Source organism: Bradysia coprophila (assembly GCF_014529535.1).
Source record: "Bradysia coprophila strain Holo2 chromosome X unlocalized genomic scaffold, BU_Bcop_v1 contig_20, whole genome shotgun sequence".
NCBI classification, from domain to species: domain Eukaryota; kingdom Metazoa; phylum Arthropoda; class Insecta; order Diptera; family Sciaridae; genus Bradysia; species Bradysia coprophila.
This window is the reverse complement of record NW_023503307.1, coordinates 577726-596205: the sequence shown is the minus strand read 5'-3', so window position 1 is coordinate 596205 and position 18480 is coordinate 577726. Positions and strand designations below refer to the sequence as shown.

At 37.9% G+C, this 18480-nt stretch overlaps 4 protein-coding genes across 6 annotated transcripts; 1 reads left to right on the top strand and 3 right to left on the bottom strand.

Moving 5' to 3' along the window:
* The first annotated feature begins 1111 nt into the window (after positions 1-1111).
* LOC119068730 (putative ATP-dependent RNA helicase TDRD12) lies at positions 1112-9575 on the top strand. 2 transcript variants are annotated; one of them, XM_037172427.1, is made up of 23 exons: positions 1112-1491; positions 1556-1621; positions 1695-1812; positions 1879-2107; positions 2831-3247; positions 3323-3452; positions 3613-3738; positions 3804-3936; positions 4481-4654; positions 4719-4919; positions 4989-5154; positions 5213-5359; positions 5419-5615; positions 5675-5806; positions 6323-6747; positions 6807-6949; positions 7009-7302; positions 7366-7732; positions 7790-8051; positions 8115-8543; positions 8606-8883; positions 8954-9171; positions 9244-9575. In XM_037172427.1, the coding sequence occupies exons 1-23, from the start codon at positions 1253-1255 to the stop codon at positions 9348-9350; spliced, it is 4998 nt and encodes a 1665-aa protein (XP_037028322.1). In that variant the 5' UTR covers positions 1112-1252; the 3' UTR covers positions 9351-9575. The 2 variants fall into 2 exon arrangements, with proteins under 2 accessions (XP_037028322.1, XP_037028321.1); XM_037172426.1 differs by having other exon boundaries at positions 1115-1491; positions 2831-3452.
* An 849-nt stretch (positions 9576-10424) lies between these two features.
* LOC119068736 (transmembrane protein 256-like) lies at positions 10425-11947 on the bottom strand. Of its 2 annotated transcripts, none has more exons than XM_037172434.1 (5): positions 11781-11947; positions 11354-11606; positions 11167-11288; positions 10589-10655; positions 10425-10537 (listed from the first exon to the last, which is right to left on the bottom strand). In XM_037172434.1, exons 1-5 carry the CDS (start codon positions 11793-11795, stop codon positions 10461-10463), a joined length of 534 nt encoding a protein of 177 aa, XP_037028329.1. In that variant the 5' UTR covers positions 11796-11947; the 3' UTR covers positions 10425-10460. The 2 variants fall into 2 exon arrangements, with proteins under 2 accessions (XP_037028329.1, XP_037028330.1); XM_037172435.1 differs by having other exon boundaries at positions 11714-11862.
* A 730-nt stretch (positions 11948-12677) lies between these two features.
* Positions 12678-13696, bottom strand: LOC119068735 (glutathione S-transferase E14). Its single transcript, XM_037172432.1, has 3 exons — positions 13411-13696; positions 13027-13344; positions 12678-12973 (listed from the first exon to the last, which is right to left on the bottom strand). Exons 1-3 carry the CDS (start codon positions 13567-13569, stop codon positions 12764-12766), a joined length of 687 nt encoding a protein of 228 aa, XP_037028327.1. The 5' UTR covers positions 13570-13696; the 3' UTR covers positions 12678-12763.
* Positions 13697-14463: 767 nt separating this feature from the next.
* Positions 14464-17886, bottom strand: LOC119068932 (esterase E4-like). Its single transcript, XM_037172797.1, has 8 exons — positions 17740-17886; positions 17454-17686; positions 17273-17399; positions 17142-17207; positions 16138-16199; positions 15939-16075; positions 15348-15882; positions 14464-14875 (listed from the first exon to the last, which is right to left on the bottom strand). The coding sequence occupies exons 1-8, from the start codon at positions 17884-17886 to the stop codon at positions 14575-14577; spliced, it is 1608 nt and encodes a 535-aa protein (XP_037028692.1). The 3' UTR covers positions 14464-14574.
* Between the last annotated feature and the right edge of the window lie 594 nt (positions 17887-18480).

Sequence of the window (18480 nt, the reverse complement as noted above, 5' to 3'; positions counted from 1 at the left end):
CAATCAATCAGTGAAACAAAACAAATACATCAAATAAAAGGTACTGACGGGTTTAATCAAGAAGATTGGAAAAGCAGTTTCGCAGATTAGTAGCTGTTGCACCTGGAGTCAGCAAAGCAACGATTTTTGGTGCTCTTAACGTATATCTCTGGATGTAATAATTGTTGTAAATAGTTGTTGGACGCGGAAGTTATTCTGGTCACCACTCTGGTCTTTGAACTGGATATTTTCCCACTTTTACTATTTTCCGGTACCTCCTTGAAATTTCCCGATTATTCATAAAATTTTGCTACTCTTAATCAAAGTTCTGAAAGAACAGGTTAAGACAACTACGAAGGCGGGTGACACCAAATTTTATATACAGATAGTGTGAGAAATCGACTTGAAGAAAATATTTTTCTCGAAAATTCAGAATTTTGTTTTTACTAACACGTTGCCGGTTATTGTGACTTGTCAACTTTAGGTACACCGGGTACACCGGAAAGTGCTAATGGAGTCGGGGAATACCTCCAAATAAATTTCTAAAAATCAAAAATTTGACTTTTGATTTTTATAAATTTATTTGGAGATATTCCTCGACCCCCTTAGCACTTTCCGGTGTGCATAAAGTGCCTGCTCGAGCATTATCCTCTACGCGATTTAAAGAAATTATCAGTTGACATTGACATGTCTCGTTCCGACCACGACATAGTAAACCATTTCATTACTCTGTCATGTTCCTGCTCATGAAAAAACATACAGATTTCTGACACAACTCATAAAAGCTGTCTGAAATTATTCTCGCATGTTCGTTATATCAAACTTATACGAAGCCTTCCTTATTGAATCACTAGCCCACGGCAGAGTAAAGTAAACCAGGCAGAAGCGCTTGTTTTGATTACGTACCTGAATTATATAGTAGCCTTATTTTTACGAATATAATTATTCGATTAAGTCAGTGTTCATTTTCATACAATGTATTAGGTCGCTAATTTGACGTTTCAAAAATGAATCGCTCATGCCTGGTTTACTTTACTCTGCCGTGACGAGCCTAAAATGTGTTTTGTTTCATTTTCCGTCTCTTTCTCTTTCAATCCACTTTCTCATTGACTTTTGTCTCTTCCCAACGGTTTCCAACACTGAAGTATTGTTAAATATCCGCTTAATTCAATAGAAAAATTTCATTAGTTTGTCATACCGTCACGAGGCCTTGCATCGATAACGTGTCAAGAAAGTGATCGAAACCCCGGACGTCTATTCCAAAATCCAAACGATGAATTCAATTCGGAAAAATGACAAAATTCTCCTCACGTACTACGTCAATCCTCACCATTTCTACTTTAAATACAAAGAAGATGCGCTAGGCGAGGAAAAATTGGCGGAGGTAAATAAGGAAATCGAACATTATGTCAACCGACATATTGAAAATCGCCATTGGCAAAATTATTCGCCCCAAATTGGGGAAATTGTTCTGTGCCACTACATATCGGACTGTGTCTACAAGTGGATCAGGTACAATTTGAATTACGCAAATTAAGGTTTCTCCATTTAATGTGTTGAAATCATACAATTGTAGAGGACGAGTTGATTTCAAACTCCAATATAACAAGGAGATGTTCATCTTATGGGCTATCGATTACGGGTAATTTACGGGAAAAAAATTAAATTTGTGTCATCGTACGCCATCTTTATGTTTTCATTTTATTTTTCTGCAGATTTCCCATCGAAACCGACGGTCGACTAATACGTCCAATTGAAGCGGATGAGCTAAGAGTTGTCTACGAGGGATTGATATTCAAAGGAGGCCTTTTCGAAATCGTACCGTCCATTATGGTAAGTCCAGCCACAAAAGTCCAGAATATCGAGAAAAAAACTAATGTGACCGTTTGGTGTTCGTAGGAGTATAATTTCATGAAGGCGGCAGAAGAGCCACGTAAGACGAAAAAGTGGAGTTCGAGAGCTGTGCAAATGGTTGAGAAGTATCTGCACCAAGCGGATGATTTAACCTTCAAATGCCGAGCCTATTACGAGGACCACTTTTTCGGATCCTTGATCATTCAATCCTTGGTGGTTGCAGAATTTTTGAAGAGTTCCAAGGAAGGTGTCAACAGCGACAACTTTATGAAAGGTTAGTAAGTTATCGTCACATTTACATTTATGATACTTTTTTGCTGAAGAAAACTGACAGGATTTTTTAGCGACATGGATGCACATTCGAAATTTTTACCTGTTTTTCAGCTGGTGCTTTTTATCTGAAGAGACTGAGGAATTAGACAAACAGTTCCTTTTTATGGTTGACGAAACCGCAAAGTTAGCGATAACTATTTAATAAATATGTTTTCCAAGTAAAAGTCTTTTGTTGTCTTGCTTTCTGGCCGCATTGCCAAAACCGTGTTTTCGCATTTTCTGGTCACAAGACAACAAAGTAACGTATTGTCTTGCTGGGAAACTTTTTGTTTAGGCGTGTGGAACGCATTCTTCGCCTTCGGCTCGAAATACAACCTCCCTACACCCCTCCACAAAAAATGTCCTAGCAAGACAGTAATGGTACTATTACATGCTTGCGGGTCGAACCTTAACATGTAAAATCTATTAACTCGAGAAAAAGCGAAAAGTCATGTTTCGTGTGTTAATTGACCGCGGCTTCGCCTCTGCTCAACAAAATTCACACGAATTTCCATCGCGTTTTCACTGTAATCGAAAGAACTGACCTTATCAAAACACAAAATCCAATATCTCACTCCTAAACACTATTTGGGTTTGATGTGTTCTGTGACAATCAATTGAAATTATCAGTCGAACAAAATTGCGAAAACAATCCTTGTCTAAAAATGAACTCATCCGTTTTCAGAGTTTTCTGAACTGGACGACCAACCATACTGGCAACGGCAACAAGATAACGCTCTATATAAAATTTATGAGAACAACTCTGATTTTTACGGATCCGAAGACGTTACAACTACGTGGGTGACCAGCGATGACCTGTTGAGTAAATGCGACAACCTGACTGACATGCCAAAATTGTGCGAAAGTACTAACAAGAACACCACTACACCAGACGACACTTTGATCGAGTTATGTCATCAGTTTAGCGATTCCAAGTTATCGCAAAGTTGCAGAAATTCAACGTTTTCGTATAGAACGTCGGTTGCATCGACCATCGCTACCAAAACTACTCAGCCGAATGTAACCGATACCAAGGCAACTATCAGTGCAGTTCCATTGAAAAACCGATTGGCTGTGGCTCAGCAAAAGATGATTGAGCAAGGTATAATGACAGAGCAAAAGACCGCCCGAGTCGCCGAAACAGAGAAAAAAGTGTTGAAAATGACTTTTCCTGCAGGATTCATTGTCGACAATAAGGCTATTGAAGAGAAGTATAAAGAGCATCGTGATAATGACATGAAGAGATTTGATTCGACAAAAAAGAGAAACAAATCTCGTTTTGACAAAGCAAAAGAAATGGAGGAGTGGTAGGTGATTGGATAATGATCCAACGATTTCTATTATTTACCTTTGAATATAGTTGTAATTGCTACTGTTTGCTAATGTGACGATAAAAATTGTTCAATTACAACTTGAATGCCGAAAATCTTGCTGTTTCTTTCTTTCTATTTTCACTTCATCATCTAGCTTCTCAGTCAATCGAGCGGATCGTCTTCTAGTTCACAACCATGGAAACATTCCCTGTATGCGCATTAGCAATATTCATGAAGCCGATTTCCCCCCACAGATACACGATGGACTTAAAGCTTTAAAGTAAAGAAAATTTTGCCCCAAATACCCGAACTCTGAGTAGAAGTATAAATATCTAAACATTCCAGCATCCAGCAGATCTTTCGAATACAAACAGTTGGCTGGCCCGGCTTAATGGGAGGTAATTCAATGATTTTCGTCAACAACGCTCTAACGGGAAAAACGTGGACGTATCTTCCAGCGATATGTGGGTTGATAATCGTGAGTAAACCACACTGTATGTGCGTATCAACTATCGTCATTGAAGGCATCCCTCCTCATTTCAGTTTTTCTTTTGTCCTATTTTCGATTAAAAAAGCTTCTTTTGTAAAAGCGTCCATAATTTTCAAGTTGATTCCTATGATCCCTTTTCATGTTCAAATGGATGATTTGGCTCAACTCATTTGGTAAAGAAGATGAATAGGCAAGTAGGCAAGGAATTTTTCTCAGGGATGTGTAAATGCAACGAAGAGCAGTGCACCCTGTATATTGGTACTGGTACTCAAACAGAAGCTTTGAAAAGTTTTTCAAAAGAGAGAATTGTTTAGAGTCCTTCATAGAAAGAACAAAATTTAGTTAAAATTGTCAGTAGATCTGAAACGAACTTTTAAGTACGACTTAGGCCTTCTTTGAATGTCTGTTGAAGGAGCTGCACGACTAGTTTCTTTACAAAAAAAAGAATAGTATTCAGTTAAACGATTAAACGGAACTTATCAACGCAGCTCTTGAACTTATCCATTCTAACAATTTATTTATTTCTTGAAAGCAACGAATCCAGGACAACACCGTGGTCGGCGGCTGTGGACCTTTAGCAATAATAGCATGCGCATCAACGCAGGAAGTTAATGAGACAACAAACCGTATTGGACAATTGCTACGATTTGCTTCTCGGATTCGATGTTTCAAAGCATTCGGATTCACTGATCAAGCGAATGCTGTGGTAAATTTCAATTTCGATACAGATATCAACTTATAGTATCAAATGTCTTGGCTTGATGTTCTAGTGTAATCTATTAAATGGAGCCGAAATTCTGGTTACGACGGTTCCATGTCTTCATCGCCTCATGGTAAACGAAATGAACTTGTTCACGAAGGAAAGGATCATCAGTTTGGTTTTCGATAATATTGACCTGGCTTACGAACGGTTCAGTCGACAGATTCACGAAATTCATAAAGCTTTGTGCGCCTCAACAAGTCATGTACAGGTAGTATACAATGACAACGTTAAACGAATTCGGTTTTCATTAAAAAAAAACCGTACACTTCCTATAAAGCTGATAATCACTTCGAGAACGTGGCATAAAGTATTGGCCAATTTTTACGAAGAATCCAGTCGTGTTACTCTTTGCATTGGATCGTACATTGAGGCCGTAGTGTATGGAAGGACAAAGATGACAATAGAATTGTTGGGTCACAAATTTAAAATTGATAAATTGATTTGTATGTTCGAATAATTCGATTTTTGATTAGTTATTCTGAACTTCGCCACTCATTCCAGCTCACATCAACGACATAGATTACAGCTTTGAGCTTACCATTGTTTTATGCAACACATCTGCAGAAGTCGAGGAGTTGGTGAGCGAACTGAAATCTATGTCCATAAAAATCTGGTACTACCATGACGAGTCAGATTCATTCGAAATTGGTATGGTGCATCGTCACATCGAACGGTTTTTAGTTATAACAAAAAATGTGTCCTCCTAGGTGCAATCAAAAGACAAATACTCAACTGTAAGCCTGGTCTCTTCAAACTCTTGATCTGTACGGATGAAGTCCTGCACGACATTGATATTCGTTGTGCAAAGCACATTGTTCATTTCACATTGCCAGAAACGTGGACAATATTCGGTTTTCGATTTTCGACTTTGTTTAACCATCATCACAATTTGCTTGAGAGAAAGGTAAAACTTGCTAGTGAGAACTGAGTGCTGTGTGAAACTAAATCAACGATTTTTTGCAGAGTGGCCAAACAATAACGACATCAGTGGTGTTCTTGGACGAGAACAATAACAATGAATTGCCACGGTTAGTTGATTTCATGCAAGTGCGTGGTAACTGTAACATACCAGATCATGTGCTACGATTAGCGGAGGTAAGATGAACGTTGGTCAAAGGTTAAAAAAAACTATTAATGTCTTAAATGGGTCAATTTCGATGACAATTTAATTCGATGTACACTTAGTACTCTCTACAAGTCTCATAAAATCGAGACGTCAGATGTTTAATTTACTTCTAGAAGGTAGGTACTACCACAAGTTGTATAAATCACCTAACCCTTTTGGAGTACAGGCTAAATAAGAACCATCCTCATCATTCGAATTATTAGTTGTTAAAATTTAAGAGGAAAACGATCTGTCAATCATTTAAATCGAGGAACCCTGTCCTCCAATCACCTGACGTTTCCGCTTTATCACTCTTAATTTATTTTAATTTCTGGTCCTTGAGCTACTGTAGCGGCGAATTTTTCCAAGCTAAAAATCTGAGAAAAGTCTTACAAAAGCGACCGTTTCTCGACTAAAATTGATTCCACTCCTTAGCTCCCACCTACAGTTCATTCTCAATCATTGACCTTGAATTGGTCGTATTTGGATGTGATTTTTTTTTTCAGTCCATCCGCATCGAGAATGCGTTAAACATCTACCAACCATTTTGCAATGATCTCGCAACGATTGGTAGCTGTTATGGCCAATTCACTTGCCGCCATCGACACATACTTACCAAATTCGATGGATCCAGAAGCGACATTCCGCAGAATGGTTTTGTGAAATTCGACATTATTGCTGTTCGTTCACCGGTGCATTATACAGTACGTTTGTTGGAACATCGCCTTTCGAGAGACGTTACCTGGACTCGACTCAATTCAACAGCTGACTTTTTATCGTTTAACATGGAAATGATGATGTTCTTCAAGGATGATACAAACCGGACCATGCATTTCCCAATTGCCTTAGGCGACTTGTGTGCGGTTTGTGTAGGGGTGGATGGTGAAAACCTCTACGAGCGTGGAAAAATTATTAAGATTGAAGAAAAGAAGTACGCTAGCCCATCACATCAGCCAGATTAATGTAACATTTAATGGACATACTTTTCAGATACTTAACAGTGACGACTCAGCACTGGGTGGAGGTTTTATTAATTGATAGCAACGAACGCATGTCATGCTACAGCACTTCCTTAATGACATTGCCGGATAAATTTAAAAACTTTCCTCATCAGGCTGTTGATATTCGAATAGGTCGGTGTTACATTTTCAATAAATCCTTGTTAACTTTCCTAAATGCAAGAGCATTGCAGCCAATATCGTACCACGAGACTTTGACAACGAATGGGATTCTAGTATTCTGGAGCTGGTGAAGAAGTGGATTGGAAACGAAAATAAGCTTCAGAATCACCATTACTGCCAAGGATTCGTTAAACTCTCAATTATGAACACCCTCTGGGTAGACTCAGTTGATATGATTGAAGTTTTACAGTCAATCGACGAGGAAGTGAAGACGACATCGATCAAGAGAAATTTATTGAACAAAAATTTCTGTGTTCGGGATTCAAAACCTCTGGAATTATTGACAATTCTTGCGAAAAATGCCGGTCAGATAGTGGCTATCATTTATGTTAACTGCTTGCAATAGTTGTTTCGTTTCTGAATTGTAGGTTTGCTCAAAGAAGAAAACCCAGATACTGTCGGCCTCACTGCACCAACAGAGATCGTTGATCGTAGAGCAACGAAAGAGGAGTTGATTTTCAATAAACCAGACGACGACAATTACGACCTTGATGAATCTAACCCATCGCTACTGAACTGGTCAACATCTAGTGGTGACGATGATGATGCTCCTTCTGTTCCAGTTCTTGAAAATCAAACAGATTCGGCCGTCTCAGACGCTGATGAAGAAGATTTGTTACTTTCGAGCCAAGATAAATGGGCGGAACTGCCGGTAAAACAGTTCCATAAGGTCTTTTTGGGCAATTTTTATCATCCGAATCGGATGTACATCCGAAACAGTTTTTATGAGACGAGGTGCGTTGTACGTATATTCTTGAATTCAATAGGACTACAAAAATGTCTGTTTGTTAGGTTCGTTGAACTGACCCAACGTATCGAAAAATTCACTGGACTTCCGGAGAATTTAGTTCCATTATCTAAAGTTGCATTGGCTGTGAACTGCTTGGCCAAAGTAGGCAGTCAATACATGCGAGCAAAGCTAATGAAACTCTTTCACCAACCAGATGGCATCACCGCAGAAGTTTTATTTGTTGATTTCGGAGATTTTGTTATTTTGCCAACGGAGGAGTTAATTGAAATTCCAGAAAAATTCGTCACAGCATTACCATTCCAGGTTAGATGACATCATCGTCTATTGTGCAAACTCACAAGAAAATTATCTGCAAACTCTCTCTAGGCAATTTTTTGCATTCTGATTGGTATTCGTCCTATCGATTCACCGAAATGGTGCGACAATATTTGTGATACCATATACGACGACCTTTTGATGAAACAATCACACTTCTATGCTCGATCCATGCAACTTGGAGGTCCCGACAAATATGCGTATGGACTAAAATCGCGATCGTACCAAGTGGTTCTATTCGATGAAACGGGCCATTTTAACATCAACAATTGGATTGTGTCGAGCAATTATGGAGAACCGAATCCGGATACTAAACATTTCGTCGATGTTGAATTCGATAGAAATGTGCTGCCGCCGCTGAACAGTGAAAGTTCGAACGAATTTGACTGCAAGGAAAGTGATAACGACGAGCTCATCGATGACTACAATGACGAAGATCATTTCGATATACAATTTGACGATGATGAGATAATGAATATGGTAAGTGATGTGCATTTGGTAGGTGGTAGGTGTCGGACCTTATAAAAAACGTTAATTTTTAGCTCCAAGCAAACGGAATTCCGTTTACTAAACGAACGGAACAACTTCCTGCAGAAATCAAAGAAATTCAGGAAAATGAAAAAACGGAAGTTTCGGTAGCCGACAAATCGAACGGAACAGTGAATTTTCCAGTCAAAATCAATACCGGACTCATTGACTCCCAATATAAAATTCCGAAAATAAAATGGCATCAAACGGAGTCCATTGTCGCGTTGGCTATACATGCACCAGATGTTAATGACTATTGCCTAAGCATAACTTCTCGAATGTTGAAAGTATGGTAAGAGCGCGTTGAGACAGATCCATTGTTAGTTTATTATCATCGTCATTGCCACCTGCATTTCTTCTAGCTTTGTGCAACAGCAGGAAAAGTACGCCACAATATTGAATCTATTCGGATGCATTGAGCCGAAGTACACCATACACTGCATTCGAGGCTTATACATTACTGTTCGTCTGGTTAAAACGTTGAACAAACTTCTTTGGCCAAGGCTGGTTCAACAAAGAGAAAAGGATCATTTCATTGCATACAATTTTGAGGCCGACAAGTGTCAGGACACACAATTCGGTAAGTTTGGTTGAATAGTCTTCAGCTGGACCCATAACAATGGAAAATCAATTTCGACCTTTTTGCTCAAAGTTTCGGAAAAGACATCAGCAGCCATGAGTCAGCTGAATGAATCATATTATTCCTCTAGTGATGAGGATCGAGAGGAGGATGCCGGATCTGATGCCGAATTATTGTAAGACTTTTTGTCATAAATTTGCTTAAGATCATTTTGAAAAAAATTCTGAATTTAAATTTGCGACGTTTGTACGCTGAATATACTGTAATCCAATAGTACCCGTTGAGTAATTTGATTTATGACGATCTCTTCGTCAGTCTAATTAATTTTTACAAAACTTTAATCCAATTACATTCAGAACTATATACATATGTAAACGGACAGACATTTCTATAAAATTTTTGTAAGGACAACAAGGAATTTCTGTCAAAAAATATGAGAAAGCGAGGAATTTTCCATCACAAAAAGTAAGTAGAAAGTCGGCAAAGAAACATTACAGCGTCTAAAGTATAGAAGTAAGTAATTAAATTGATATTCCGTGGAGTAAGAACCAGAGCAGCAGTAGATCAAGATTCGTTCTTCAACGACTTCAATTTCTCACTAGGGAACGCAGGCTTTATGCAAAAATGGTGGCGCAGTGTATTGGATAGGTTACAATGCCCTGAGTACGAAACAGGCATCCGTGGGTCCTAATGACGTCTGTGGATCCACTGCAGCCGATTTACAAAAAAAATAATGGGAACGAGAAAGTCATTGGTGCAGCATGTATCTAGGGTACAGTGACCACCACAAAGGTCTTCACAACCTATCGTTATTACAAGCACGACGAAAGACAAAAATTACTCATACGTCATTGCGATGCGTGTTTCGTACTCAAGGCACCGATATCTATCCACAGCACTATGTCATCATTTGTGCCCATAGTGCTATTAACGTCCGACAAACAAAATTTTATTTTTCGTGGCAAAGAAGTTTTGCTGAAAATTAGCTACTTGCGTGTGCTCCGCGTAAGTTCTGCACAGAGTTTCTTTTGCGTTAAACTTATGAAGCAAATAAGTGCCTCACTGTCAGTGGATATTTGAGGATTTCTTTTTCATTAAGTGATCCTAATGTTACCTATGTGTTTTTGTAAGTAACACTCTGCCACTGTAAATACTATTATTTCTATAGGGACCGTTCACAAATGACGTTACGCCGGTTTTCCCTCCTTCCTAACTTATACCACTGTTATTTACTGGAAATCGGGATTTTTTAGACAATAATTTATTTATTTTACACCAATAACACACATTTATAAAACGAAAGATATCCAAGCTGCGATTAGTGCAGTTCCACCGAATGGAGCGACTTTTCGTGCAGATGGATCTCCTATGAAAGTCAAATTTAGAATCAAATCGAATTTTAATGTTTAAATCAAACCTGTTAAACCGTAGTAATAGCACGCCCCACAAAAGATGGTCGTCCCAATTGCCATTAGTGTTCCAGACTGTAATGCGAAACAACGAATTAGACTTTGGATGACATTATCGAAATTGTATCAGAAGTAGACCAGCAGAGCATCCCTTGATTCTTTTGGAACAAATACCAAAACTTCAGTATGAGGCAGTTCTGCATTTATACCTCTGATGTTGCCCTCGATCTGGATATTATATTACAATCGGAGAAATATAGATTTCGAGGTTTTAAGATACTTCATCGTTTTTCTGTATTCTGTCATTTCGCATGTTATTTCAAATGACAATTGATAGAATTAGAGAAACGATGATATCTCTAAAAATCCCGAAATCTATATTTCTCCGACTGTAGTCACCGCATACATAGTATATTAGTATAGTCACAGTTTGCAACCAAAACGGACAACCTTTATCATTTCGTTGAACTGAAGCAATGAACTTCTATATACTCAACGTCATATATTTTGACATATTGTGTTTCAATGTCGCAAAAAGGTTTCAACGTCGTTCAAATTAATAAAAAAAATATTTCAACAATCTTACCACGGCGGGATATTTCGTCATTGATGAGGCAACTAGTCCAAATGTACCGAAAAAGTGATACATGCTGGCCGTTCTGAACGAATTTTTTTGCACTTCGGGAATGTTGTCGTTCATCATTACCACTACACATTATGTGATATTATATCAAACAAATATCCGATAAGACGATGTTCAAAAGCAATCTTACCATGAGCACCATAGGCTCCAAGACCAACAGCTATGGCTCCCGATATTCCAGCAAGTCGTATAAGCTGTCGATCGAATGCGAATAGATTCTTGAAGATGTTACTTTTCGCGAGCGACATCTCTTGTGCCTTTTTGACCACTTCAGTCGAAACTGGTGCACTACTCTTCCCACCGATTCCAGTCATTGTACTCAGTGTATCCAGCGCTCCTTTAAAGAACGGACTGACAATTTGCTTTCCCTGGTCACACAGATCCTATTTGGAAACAGAAACATAAAGTTTGTTATCTCGCACGTAGCTAAAAATATCGATCTATAGAAATCCATTATCACAAATCATTGTATCACGCAATGAAAGTACACCTTTTATGTATGAGGTAACTAATAAGTTTAATGGGCAACACACAACAATAAGACCATGTTCAATTACCGTAATCGTTTGCATTACATTCACTTTTATCGGCAAAACTTCACCTCCGATTAATTCTTTTACTTTGGTAAAATGTCAAGTCACAACAACTTTCTTTGAGAGAGGATAATAAGAAATAAGATAAAATGAATGTTTATTATGGCGCTGTCATGCGTACTTTAGCCAGGTCCACTAAATTTATTGTATTCATTTCTGTGATGGTTTCGAAACGTTTTACGATGTATATATAGAGTATAGAGTAACCTCTTCGCGAATATTTTTGTGCATCCACTTTTCGCGCAAGTGAACTCTTATTTTATTTTAAGGTTCTCAAACTGAAAAAAACAGTTTGCCATTAATACAGTAATGCAGTTTTGGAGCTGGAGAATTGATATTCTAAGTATGTTTTCGTAGAACCTTCAGTATTAGCAATTGATAGAGAAGAGAGGAGAATATAGAAAGGTTTGGTAGATTACCCAGTCTGATCAATGATAGTTCTACATAAAATGAATCGATGTACATGCAACATAGGGAAGCACATTGGGTATATGGACTTTATAGGGTCAAAACTGTAGGACTACATTGTTAGACCCGGTAAAATAATGAAAAATATTATTAAAATTTCAGTGTGAAGGGTCAGTTATCGGCATAGTTCTTCCGGTGCATCAAGAACAGACTTTCGTCAAGTCCACTTCTATTTCAGTTTATTAAATTCATTTTTAATATACTCTTATCTCCGGGAAACGTTTAAAAGTTACGCCATTCGCCACATGAAACGGCCATCTACTACACTCAAAAGAAAGTTGCCTGTAGAAGAAGCAAAAGTATTATTTTTAAAGAGAAGCGGCACCTAGGGTTTAACATTAGACGTGGCTCCAGGTGCAAATGCAGTCTCGTTCCCCAACAAAATTATTTTCATTGATATTTACTGAAATTAACTCTATTCTGTCTCTATGAAACATAATTATACAAAAATAGTCTTCTTCCGCTTCGGTAACATACTTTCAATCAACCAAACCAATTGGTAGATCTGATCGATGTTGTACAATGTCTCTTAACTTCTGAAGACCTGGAACATTTCCAGCTGCATAGAATGGGAATTTTTTCATCTCTTCAAACCATTTTTTCAACAACGGAAATGTTACACCATCCACTGGAAGAACCAAATTTAATGTACTGAGTGTAGCTACGATTGCAATGTCAGCGATGGACATCTGAAACAATTAAAAAAAAAAATCCTTGTTCCCATCCCATTCCCTCAACTTACATCATTTCCAGCTACAAAACTAGAGTTAGTAAGGAATGTTTCCAACGATCCATAACATTCAAGAACTTTTGTCGAGTGCCGTGTCATGTCAGTCAGTGTTTTGGCTATTATTTCAGTCATCAGATCGGAATCTTTTCGGAATAAATTCGTTCCGTTGAAAAACAATAGGTCTAAGATTTTGATTCTGGTCATCTTATCGGAAGAATACAATGAATCTGATTGGCCGAATTCTTCCACCAAATAAATCAAAATTGCATGACTGTCCGTGATCACAAAATTGTTGTGCTTCAGTGCCGGTACAGTTCTGTTGGGCGATATCTGTTGATATTGCGAGTGAATGAATAAATTTTGCTTTGAAGGGATGTTTGGCTGTATAATGTTTACCTGAAAAAATTCATCGGATCGATGTTCGCCTTTAAATAAGTCGATATACTTGAGATCCACATCAATTTTTAACACATCGATCAGCATCAGAACACTCCGGACAACAGGACTAATGTCATCATAATAGAGGATTGGCTTTGCGCTATTTAACTGATTCATTTTGTGTTAAACGATCGATTTATTAATGGCAAATATTGTCACAAATGATCGCGACACTCAGACGAGGAATACAGAGAATTACGTATGCTGTCATCAATAAAGCACAGTCCGTTTACCTCTCCGTTTACTGTCAAACAATGAGAAATCGTCTCAATATGAACAAAAATTCAAATTTTAATTTGGAGGTCTGGACTCGAGGTTTTAATCAGTAATTGAGCTCGGGCAAGTTTAGTTTCCAAACCGAAATTCTTAGGTTAGAAAAAAGTACAGAAAATGGGTCGGGCTTTGCCAATAAAATTCCCAAGTAGGCTTTTTAGGTTTTATTATAGACAAAAATAGGCAGAAGAACATAGATTGATCAACTCTATTCCTTGGTATATTGCCTGTGAAAAATACCCGCCTGAAGTAGTTGCAAAATGAGTTGCAAAATTCGTAAAAGGAAAATGTTTTCAGCAACAACTTTTGCAACAACTTCAACTACTACGCCTGAAGTAGCTGCAAAAGGAGTTGCAGAATTTGTAAAAGTAAAATGGTTCTTGCAACTTCCTTAGCAACTACTTCAAAAGGCTGTGAAAAATATAAATCAGTTTTGACTATACATTGAAACCTCGAAGTAGATCGATAAAACCTGTGATCGATTGCTCGATTTTATTGTTCGAAAAAAATCCCATATACCACCAACAATTATAATTAATGTTTGGAAATTACCCAATGATGTAGAGTAAACAGGTCAGTTGAATGCTGTTCTGCACTAGCCGTATCTATTTTAGGCATCCGAAATCAGGATACATACGAAGTTTTAGTATCAGTTACAAGACCTTTACCAGTTAAACAAATGTGTGCTTGAAAGAGATAAAACTAGGATTAAAAACGGGTCCGAAACTGACCTGTTTACCCTAAACTTTTCCAATTCATCGGCTAGATTAAAATTATACCAACTGGTGTGGGCGATTGGAATGAGTATACTCAACTCGTTCCTTATTTTTTTTTTTGATGCAAATCAATTTACAACTTCGGTCTAATAAAACTTCCATTCCACTTCTGATACAATTTTCTCCAAAATTCTATTCTGTCTTTGTCTGGATCTGTTCGCATCCAAAACTCATCGTCAATTTCCAAATATTCTAAAATGAACTTTTCACCATCTTTTGTAGGTTTCACTGGATCCCATTTAATTGATAACGACTTATCATTCGCTGGAGTTGGGCTCCCATATTTGGCGAAATTCGTCCACATTCTACACATTTTTTTAGCTACTCTTGTGCTTGTTGACATTTCCGAGCGGTCAGCTTTCACGTGCTTTGAACTAAGAATATGGAATTGAATTGGTTTGTATTTACTACAATATTTTCAGTAGAGTACTGTAAGTGGCGCTTTTAAAATTTCTAAATACTGGTCTACCATCTGCGCCCCTATTCGTCAATGCACTGAAATACCAAGCATCAGAACTTGGAAGATCTATCGGCAAAATTATAAATATTATGAGAAATTCTGGCTACTGCGCAGAGCAGGTCCTCTATTTAAATTCAGTTCTAGGTCCGAGTGCTTGGTAATTCAGATCGTTGCTATCGTAGAACACTCTGCATACTCACGCAAATAAATAATTAATTTCGTCGTAATGACAAGCACCCTTCACACGTTCGAAAGCTTTCACTTTGGAAGTAAAAAATTTCTTATAAAAATTTAGTTCGCCGTCATCGCCGCGAATCGGTAAAAGTAAAGTGGTGAACTGAAATTATCAATTTTAACGGATGTTTTTAGAGGAATCGTCAACTTACTTAGGTTGTTTTCTAAAATGAATTTCGGCAAAGAGATTAGAACTTATTGCAAAATGGTAATCGCCTTGAAGTTTCACCATTTCGTTCAACAATTTTTCTGTTATCGGTTGTCCATCGAAATAAAATTTTCGAATTTCCGCAGCCAATTTCTGAGATTCCCATTCAGTAGGTGATTCGCTCAATGATCTGGGTATTATCCTACTCAAATCCCTCTCGTACACATGCAGTGATTCGTATTTGCTACTTAGAACGCCAATGCCTTCAGCCGAATTGTAACCGATCATAACTGGTATATTGATAAAATTTGGTTGATTCATTAATTCGATTGGTAGCTTTGAAATGAAAGCTTTCGACTGTAATGACAAATTTCTTTTCTCAAAATATTTGAGACTTATAGAATCTTTAGCATCAACCGTTTCTTGCTCAACACATGGCTTGAAGCATATAGAAAGGTTTCGACGCCTTTCATCTGCACTGGAGACAGTAAGGAGATGCTTCTGGAAACCACTTAAATCCTTAACGTTTCGCAAATAATCTACAATTATTTTTGACATTGTTTTAAATATTTTAAATGTGAAGCTTTAAACTTACCTAAAGTTTCTACTTGTGAACCACCTTTAAAGCCTAACAGTTCTGCCAATTTCTTTGATTTTCCAATCGGATCAGGTTGAATAAGCCATTCATCCAATGACGTTCCACCTTGACATATAGCTTTATGGAAGTATTTGCTGTGACATTGGATATAATTCCAAATTTAATAATCTCTCGAATATATTCGGAATCACTCTACCGTGACTTTTCGGACAGCATGTGAAGACCTACCGCTGCTCCACCAGAACTTCCACCGAACAACTGAAATGATGGTCTTTGCTAGAATTTGTATTATCTTCAATCCATGATTTTTTAGATTTGAAACATTTATTTACCATATAGTTATAATCTAACATTGCTGATAAAAAGACAATAGTGGCACGTCCCTGAATTCAGATACATAAAAAGTAAGACAAAAATTCATGACATAACGCCCACCTAGCAAAGCACGAGTTGGAGAAGAAAGACCTTCAAATAGTTTGACACGGGTGCCAAATTGCGCTCAAAGCTCTTACTTGTGACCGGAAAACCTCTCTCGACACTCCATTCGTACATAGATGACTAACCTTGTTAAACAATTTGGAGGCCGAGTTGATGGGTTCGGACGATCCATAATTGGTTCTATGAAAGATGTTCTGGAAAAATGTCATCGTTCTGAGCCCGTAACCATGTGACCGAGTATTTCTGATATTGTTGAACCAGTCAAGCAACTGAGGAGCATCGATGAACTTAGATAACACATCGTAAACGAAAAATACGCATGAGTTGGTGCGGCGCCTGTCCAGAGTCTCCAAACCCAGTGCAGAGCATCTATCAGAATACGGTGGAAGCCTGTGCTCAGAATCACGTTTTACGGTCCTCCTGAGGGCATACATGACAAACTGCCTTTGAACTGATTCGATCTTATCACTGTGCACGTCGTAGCTCGGATTCCAAATCACTGATGCATATTCGAGATGAGAACGAACATGAGCGTTATAGATACTCGTCAGAGCCTTAACATTCCGAAAGTCGAAACAAATTCTCTTAAGAAATCCAAGTAACGAATAAGCTTCCGATACTATTTTTGCAATGTGACTGTTAAAGCTGAGCTTCCGATCCAATACAACGCCGAGATCACGGATTTCAGACACCCTTGTGACAACAGCATCGTCGATGGTGTTTGTAGATAATCGGGTTCCATGACTGTATTAAATACCGCACCGTGACATTGTTGACGTCGCCACCGAAATTCGAAATACTTTTATGTACCCACTTCAGAGCTACTAACTGGAAAATGAAGTGTCTATTTGTTTATTTGTCTTTGCGTTATCATTATGGCATGGTTAAGTTACTTGATCCTTAAGTCCAGCGTTTCCGCTTATACCCGCTTCAGGCAAACACAAGAACCCTAACACTCTAAGTCGGTAGTTAAGTGTAACAACAACCACATTTTCTTGTACCAAATACTCGGGAGAGTAGCTATTAAATTTCAACCATGTTTGAAGGCCTTAAACATCTCTGAATATAACTTACTATTCACTGTTACTACTACCAAACGCAAATGCTCCGCCGTGTATAAAAACTAAAACTGCTAATTTATCGGCATTTGCAACATCATCTGGTGATACAGGGGAATAAACATTGAGATGTAAGCAGTCTTCGGATCCAATTAAATTGGAAGTGATGAAGTCCTTATGGATCGATACATCTCTTTCCTTCTTACAATCTAAGATGTTTTCAGGAAATTTCGTTAGAGGAATGGGATCCTAGATATGTTCAATCAATATGTCGATCTATTTTTGATTGATAGTATTTATACCTCAAAACGAAGTTTTCCCACCGGTGGTTCGGCAAATGGTATATCTCTGTATACATAATAGAAACTACCATTCGGTAGTTTTTCTACGGATCCAATCACTGTTCCTTCAGTGAGTACTACTTGCGGGGAACGTTGTGATAAGGTCATCTAAAATTTGTGTTAAATTGGAAAATTCATACGAAATTGGAATGTATTGAAGTATTTCACAATTGCATATGTAATTCTAAAATTAGGCGGATTGTTCCGTCCTAAGACATTATTCTTTTTACGAAATGTAACGTAAAGGTAGCTTCTTCGATCTTAGGGAATTCATCCTATTAGGCGGATTGTTCGATACCTTTACGTTACATTTCGTAAAACGATGAATTTCTCAGGATCGAACAATCCGCCTTTATGTTACATTTCGTAAAGTTTTATTTTCAAAATACCTGGATTTTTAATTCAAATTTTAATTTTTCCGGGTGCCAATAGTCTTTTTGTAATACTGTGGCTAATGTCACCGGGTGCCAATAGTCTCTTTATAATAATAATACACCGGGTGCGATTAGCATTTGTTTAATAAAGAGACTATTGGCACCTGGTGCCATTAGCCACAGTATTATAAAGAGACTATTGGCACCCGGTGCCAATAGTCTCTTCCATCATAAAAACAATATTTTTCAATTGATTGTTTATCGCAAAAGCAAATCCAAGTTGCTGTCCTCCAGGGTAATTTTAGACTGTAGGGTTTCTACTTCTGAG

Coding starts and splice junctions, on each gene's coding strand:
- LOC119068730 (XM_037172426.1), top strand. CDS start 1,253: ATGAATTCAATTCGGAAAAATGACAAAATTCTCCTCACGTACTACGTC. Junction 5,155..5,212: donor TAAAATTGATAAATTGATTT/GTATGTTCGAAT, acceptor CACTCATTCCAG/CTCACATCAACGACATAGAT. Junction 9,172..9,243: donor GTGTCAGGACACACAATTCG/GTAAGTTTGGTT, acceptor TTTTGCTCAAAG/TTTCGGAAAAGACATCAGCA.
- LOC119068736 (XM_037172434.1), bottom strand. Junction 10,656..11,166: donor TGACGAAATATCCCGCCGTG/GTAAGATTGTTG, acceptor TTCGCATTACAG/TCTGGAACACTAATGGCAAT. Junction 10,538..10,588: donor CTATTACTACGGTTTAACAG/GTTTGATTTAAA, acceptor TGACTTTCATAG/GAGATCCATCTGCACGAAAA.
- LOC119068735 (XM_037172432.1), bottom strand. CDS start 13,569: ATGAATCAGTTAAATAGCGCAAAGCCAATCCTCTATTATGATGACATT. Junction 13,345..13,410: donor GATCCGATGAATTTTTTCAG/GTAAACATTATA, acceptor CAATATCAACAG/ATATCGCCCAACAGAACTGT. Junction 12,974..13,026: donor GTTTTGTAGCTGGAAATGAT/GTAAGTTGAGGG, acceptor TAATTGTTTCAG/ATGTCCATCGCTGACATTGC.
- LOC119068932 (XM_037172797.1), bottom strand. CDS start 17,886: ATGACCTTATCACAACGTTCCCCGCAAGTAGTACTCACTGAAGGAACA. Junction 17,208..17,272: donor ACGCTGGACTTAAGGATCAA/GTAACTTAACCA, acceptor TTCATTTTCCAG/TTAGTAGCTCTGAAGTGGGT. Junction 14,876..15,347: donor CATTTTAGAAAACAACCTAA/GTAAGTTGACGA, acceptor CCATATTCTTAG/TTCAAAGCACGTGAAAGCTG.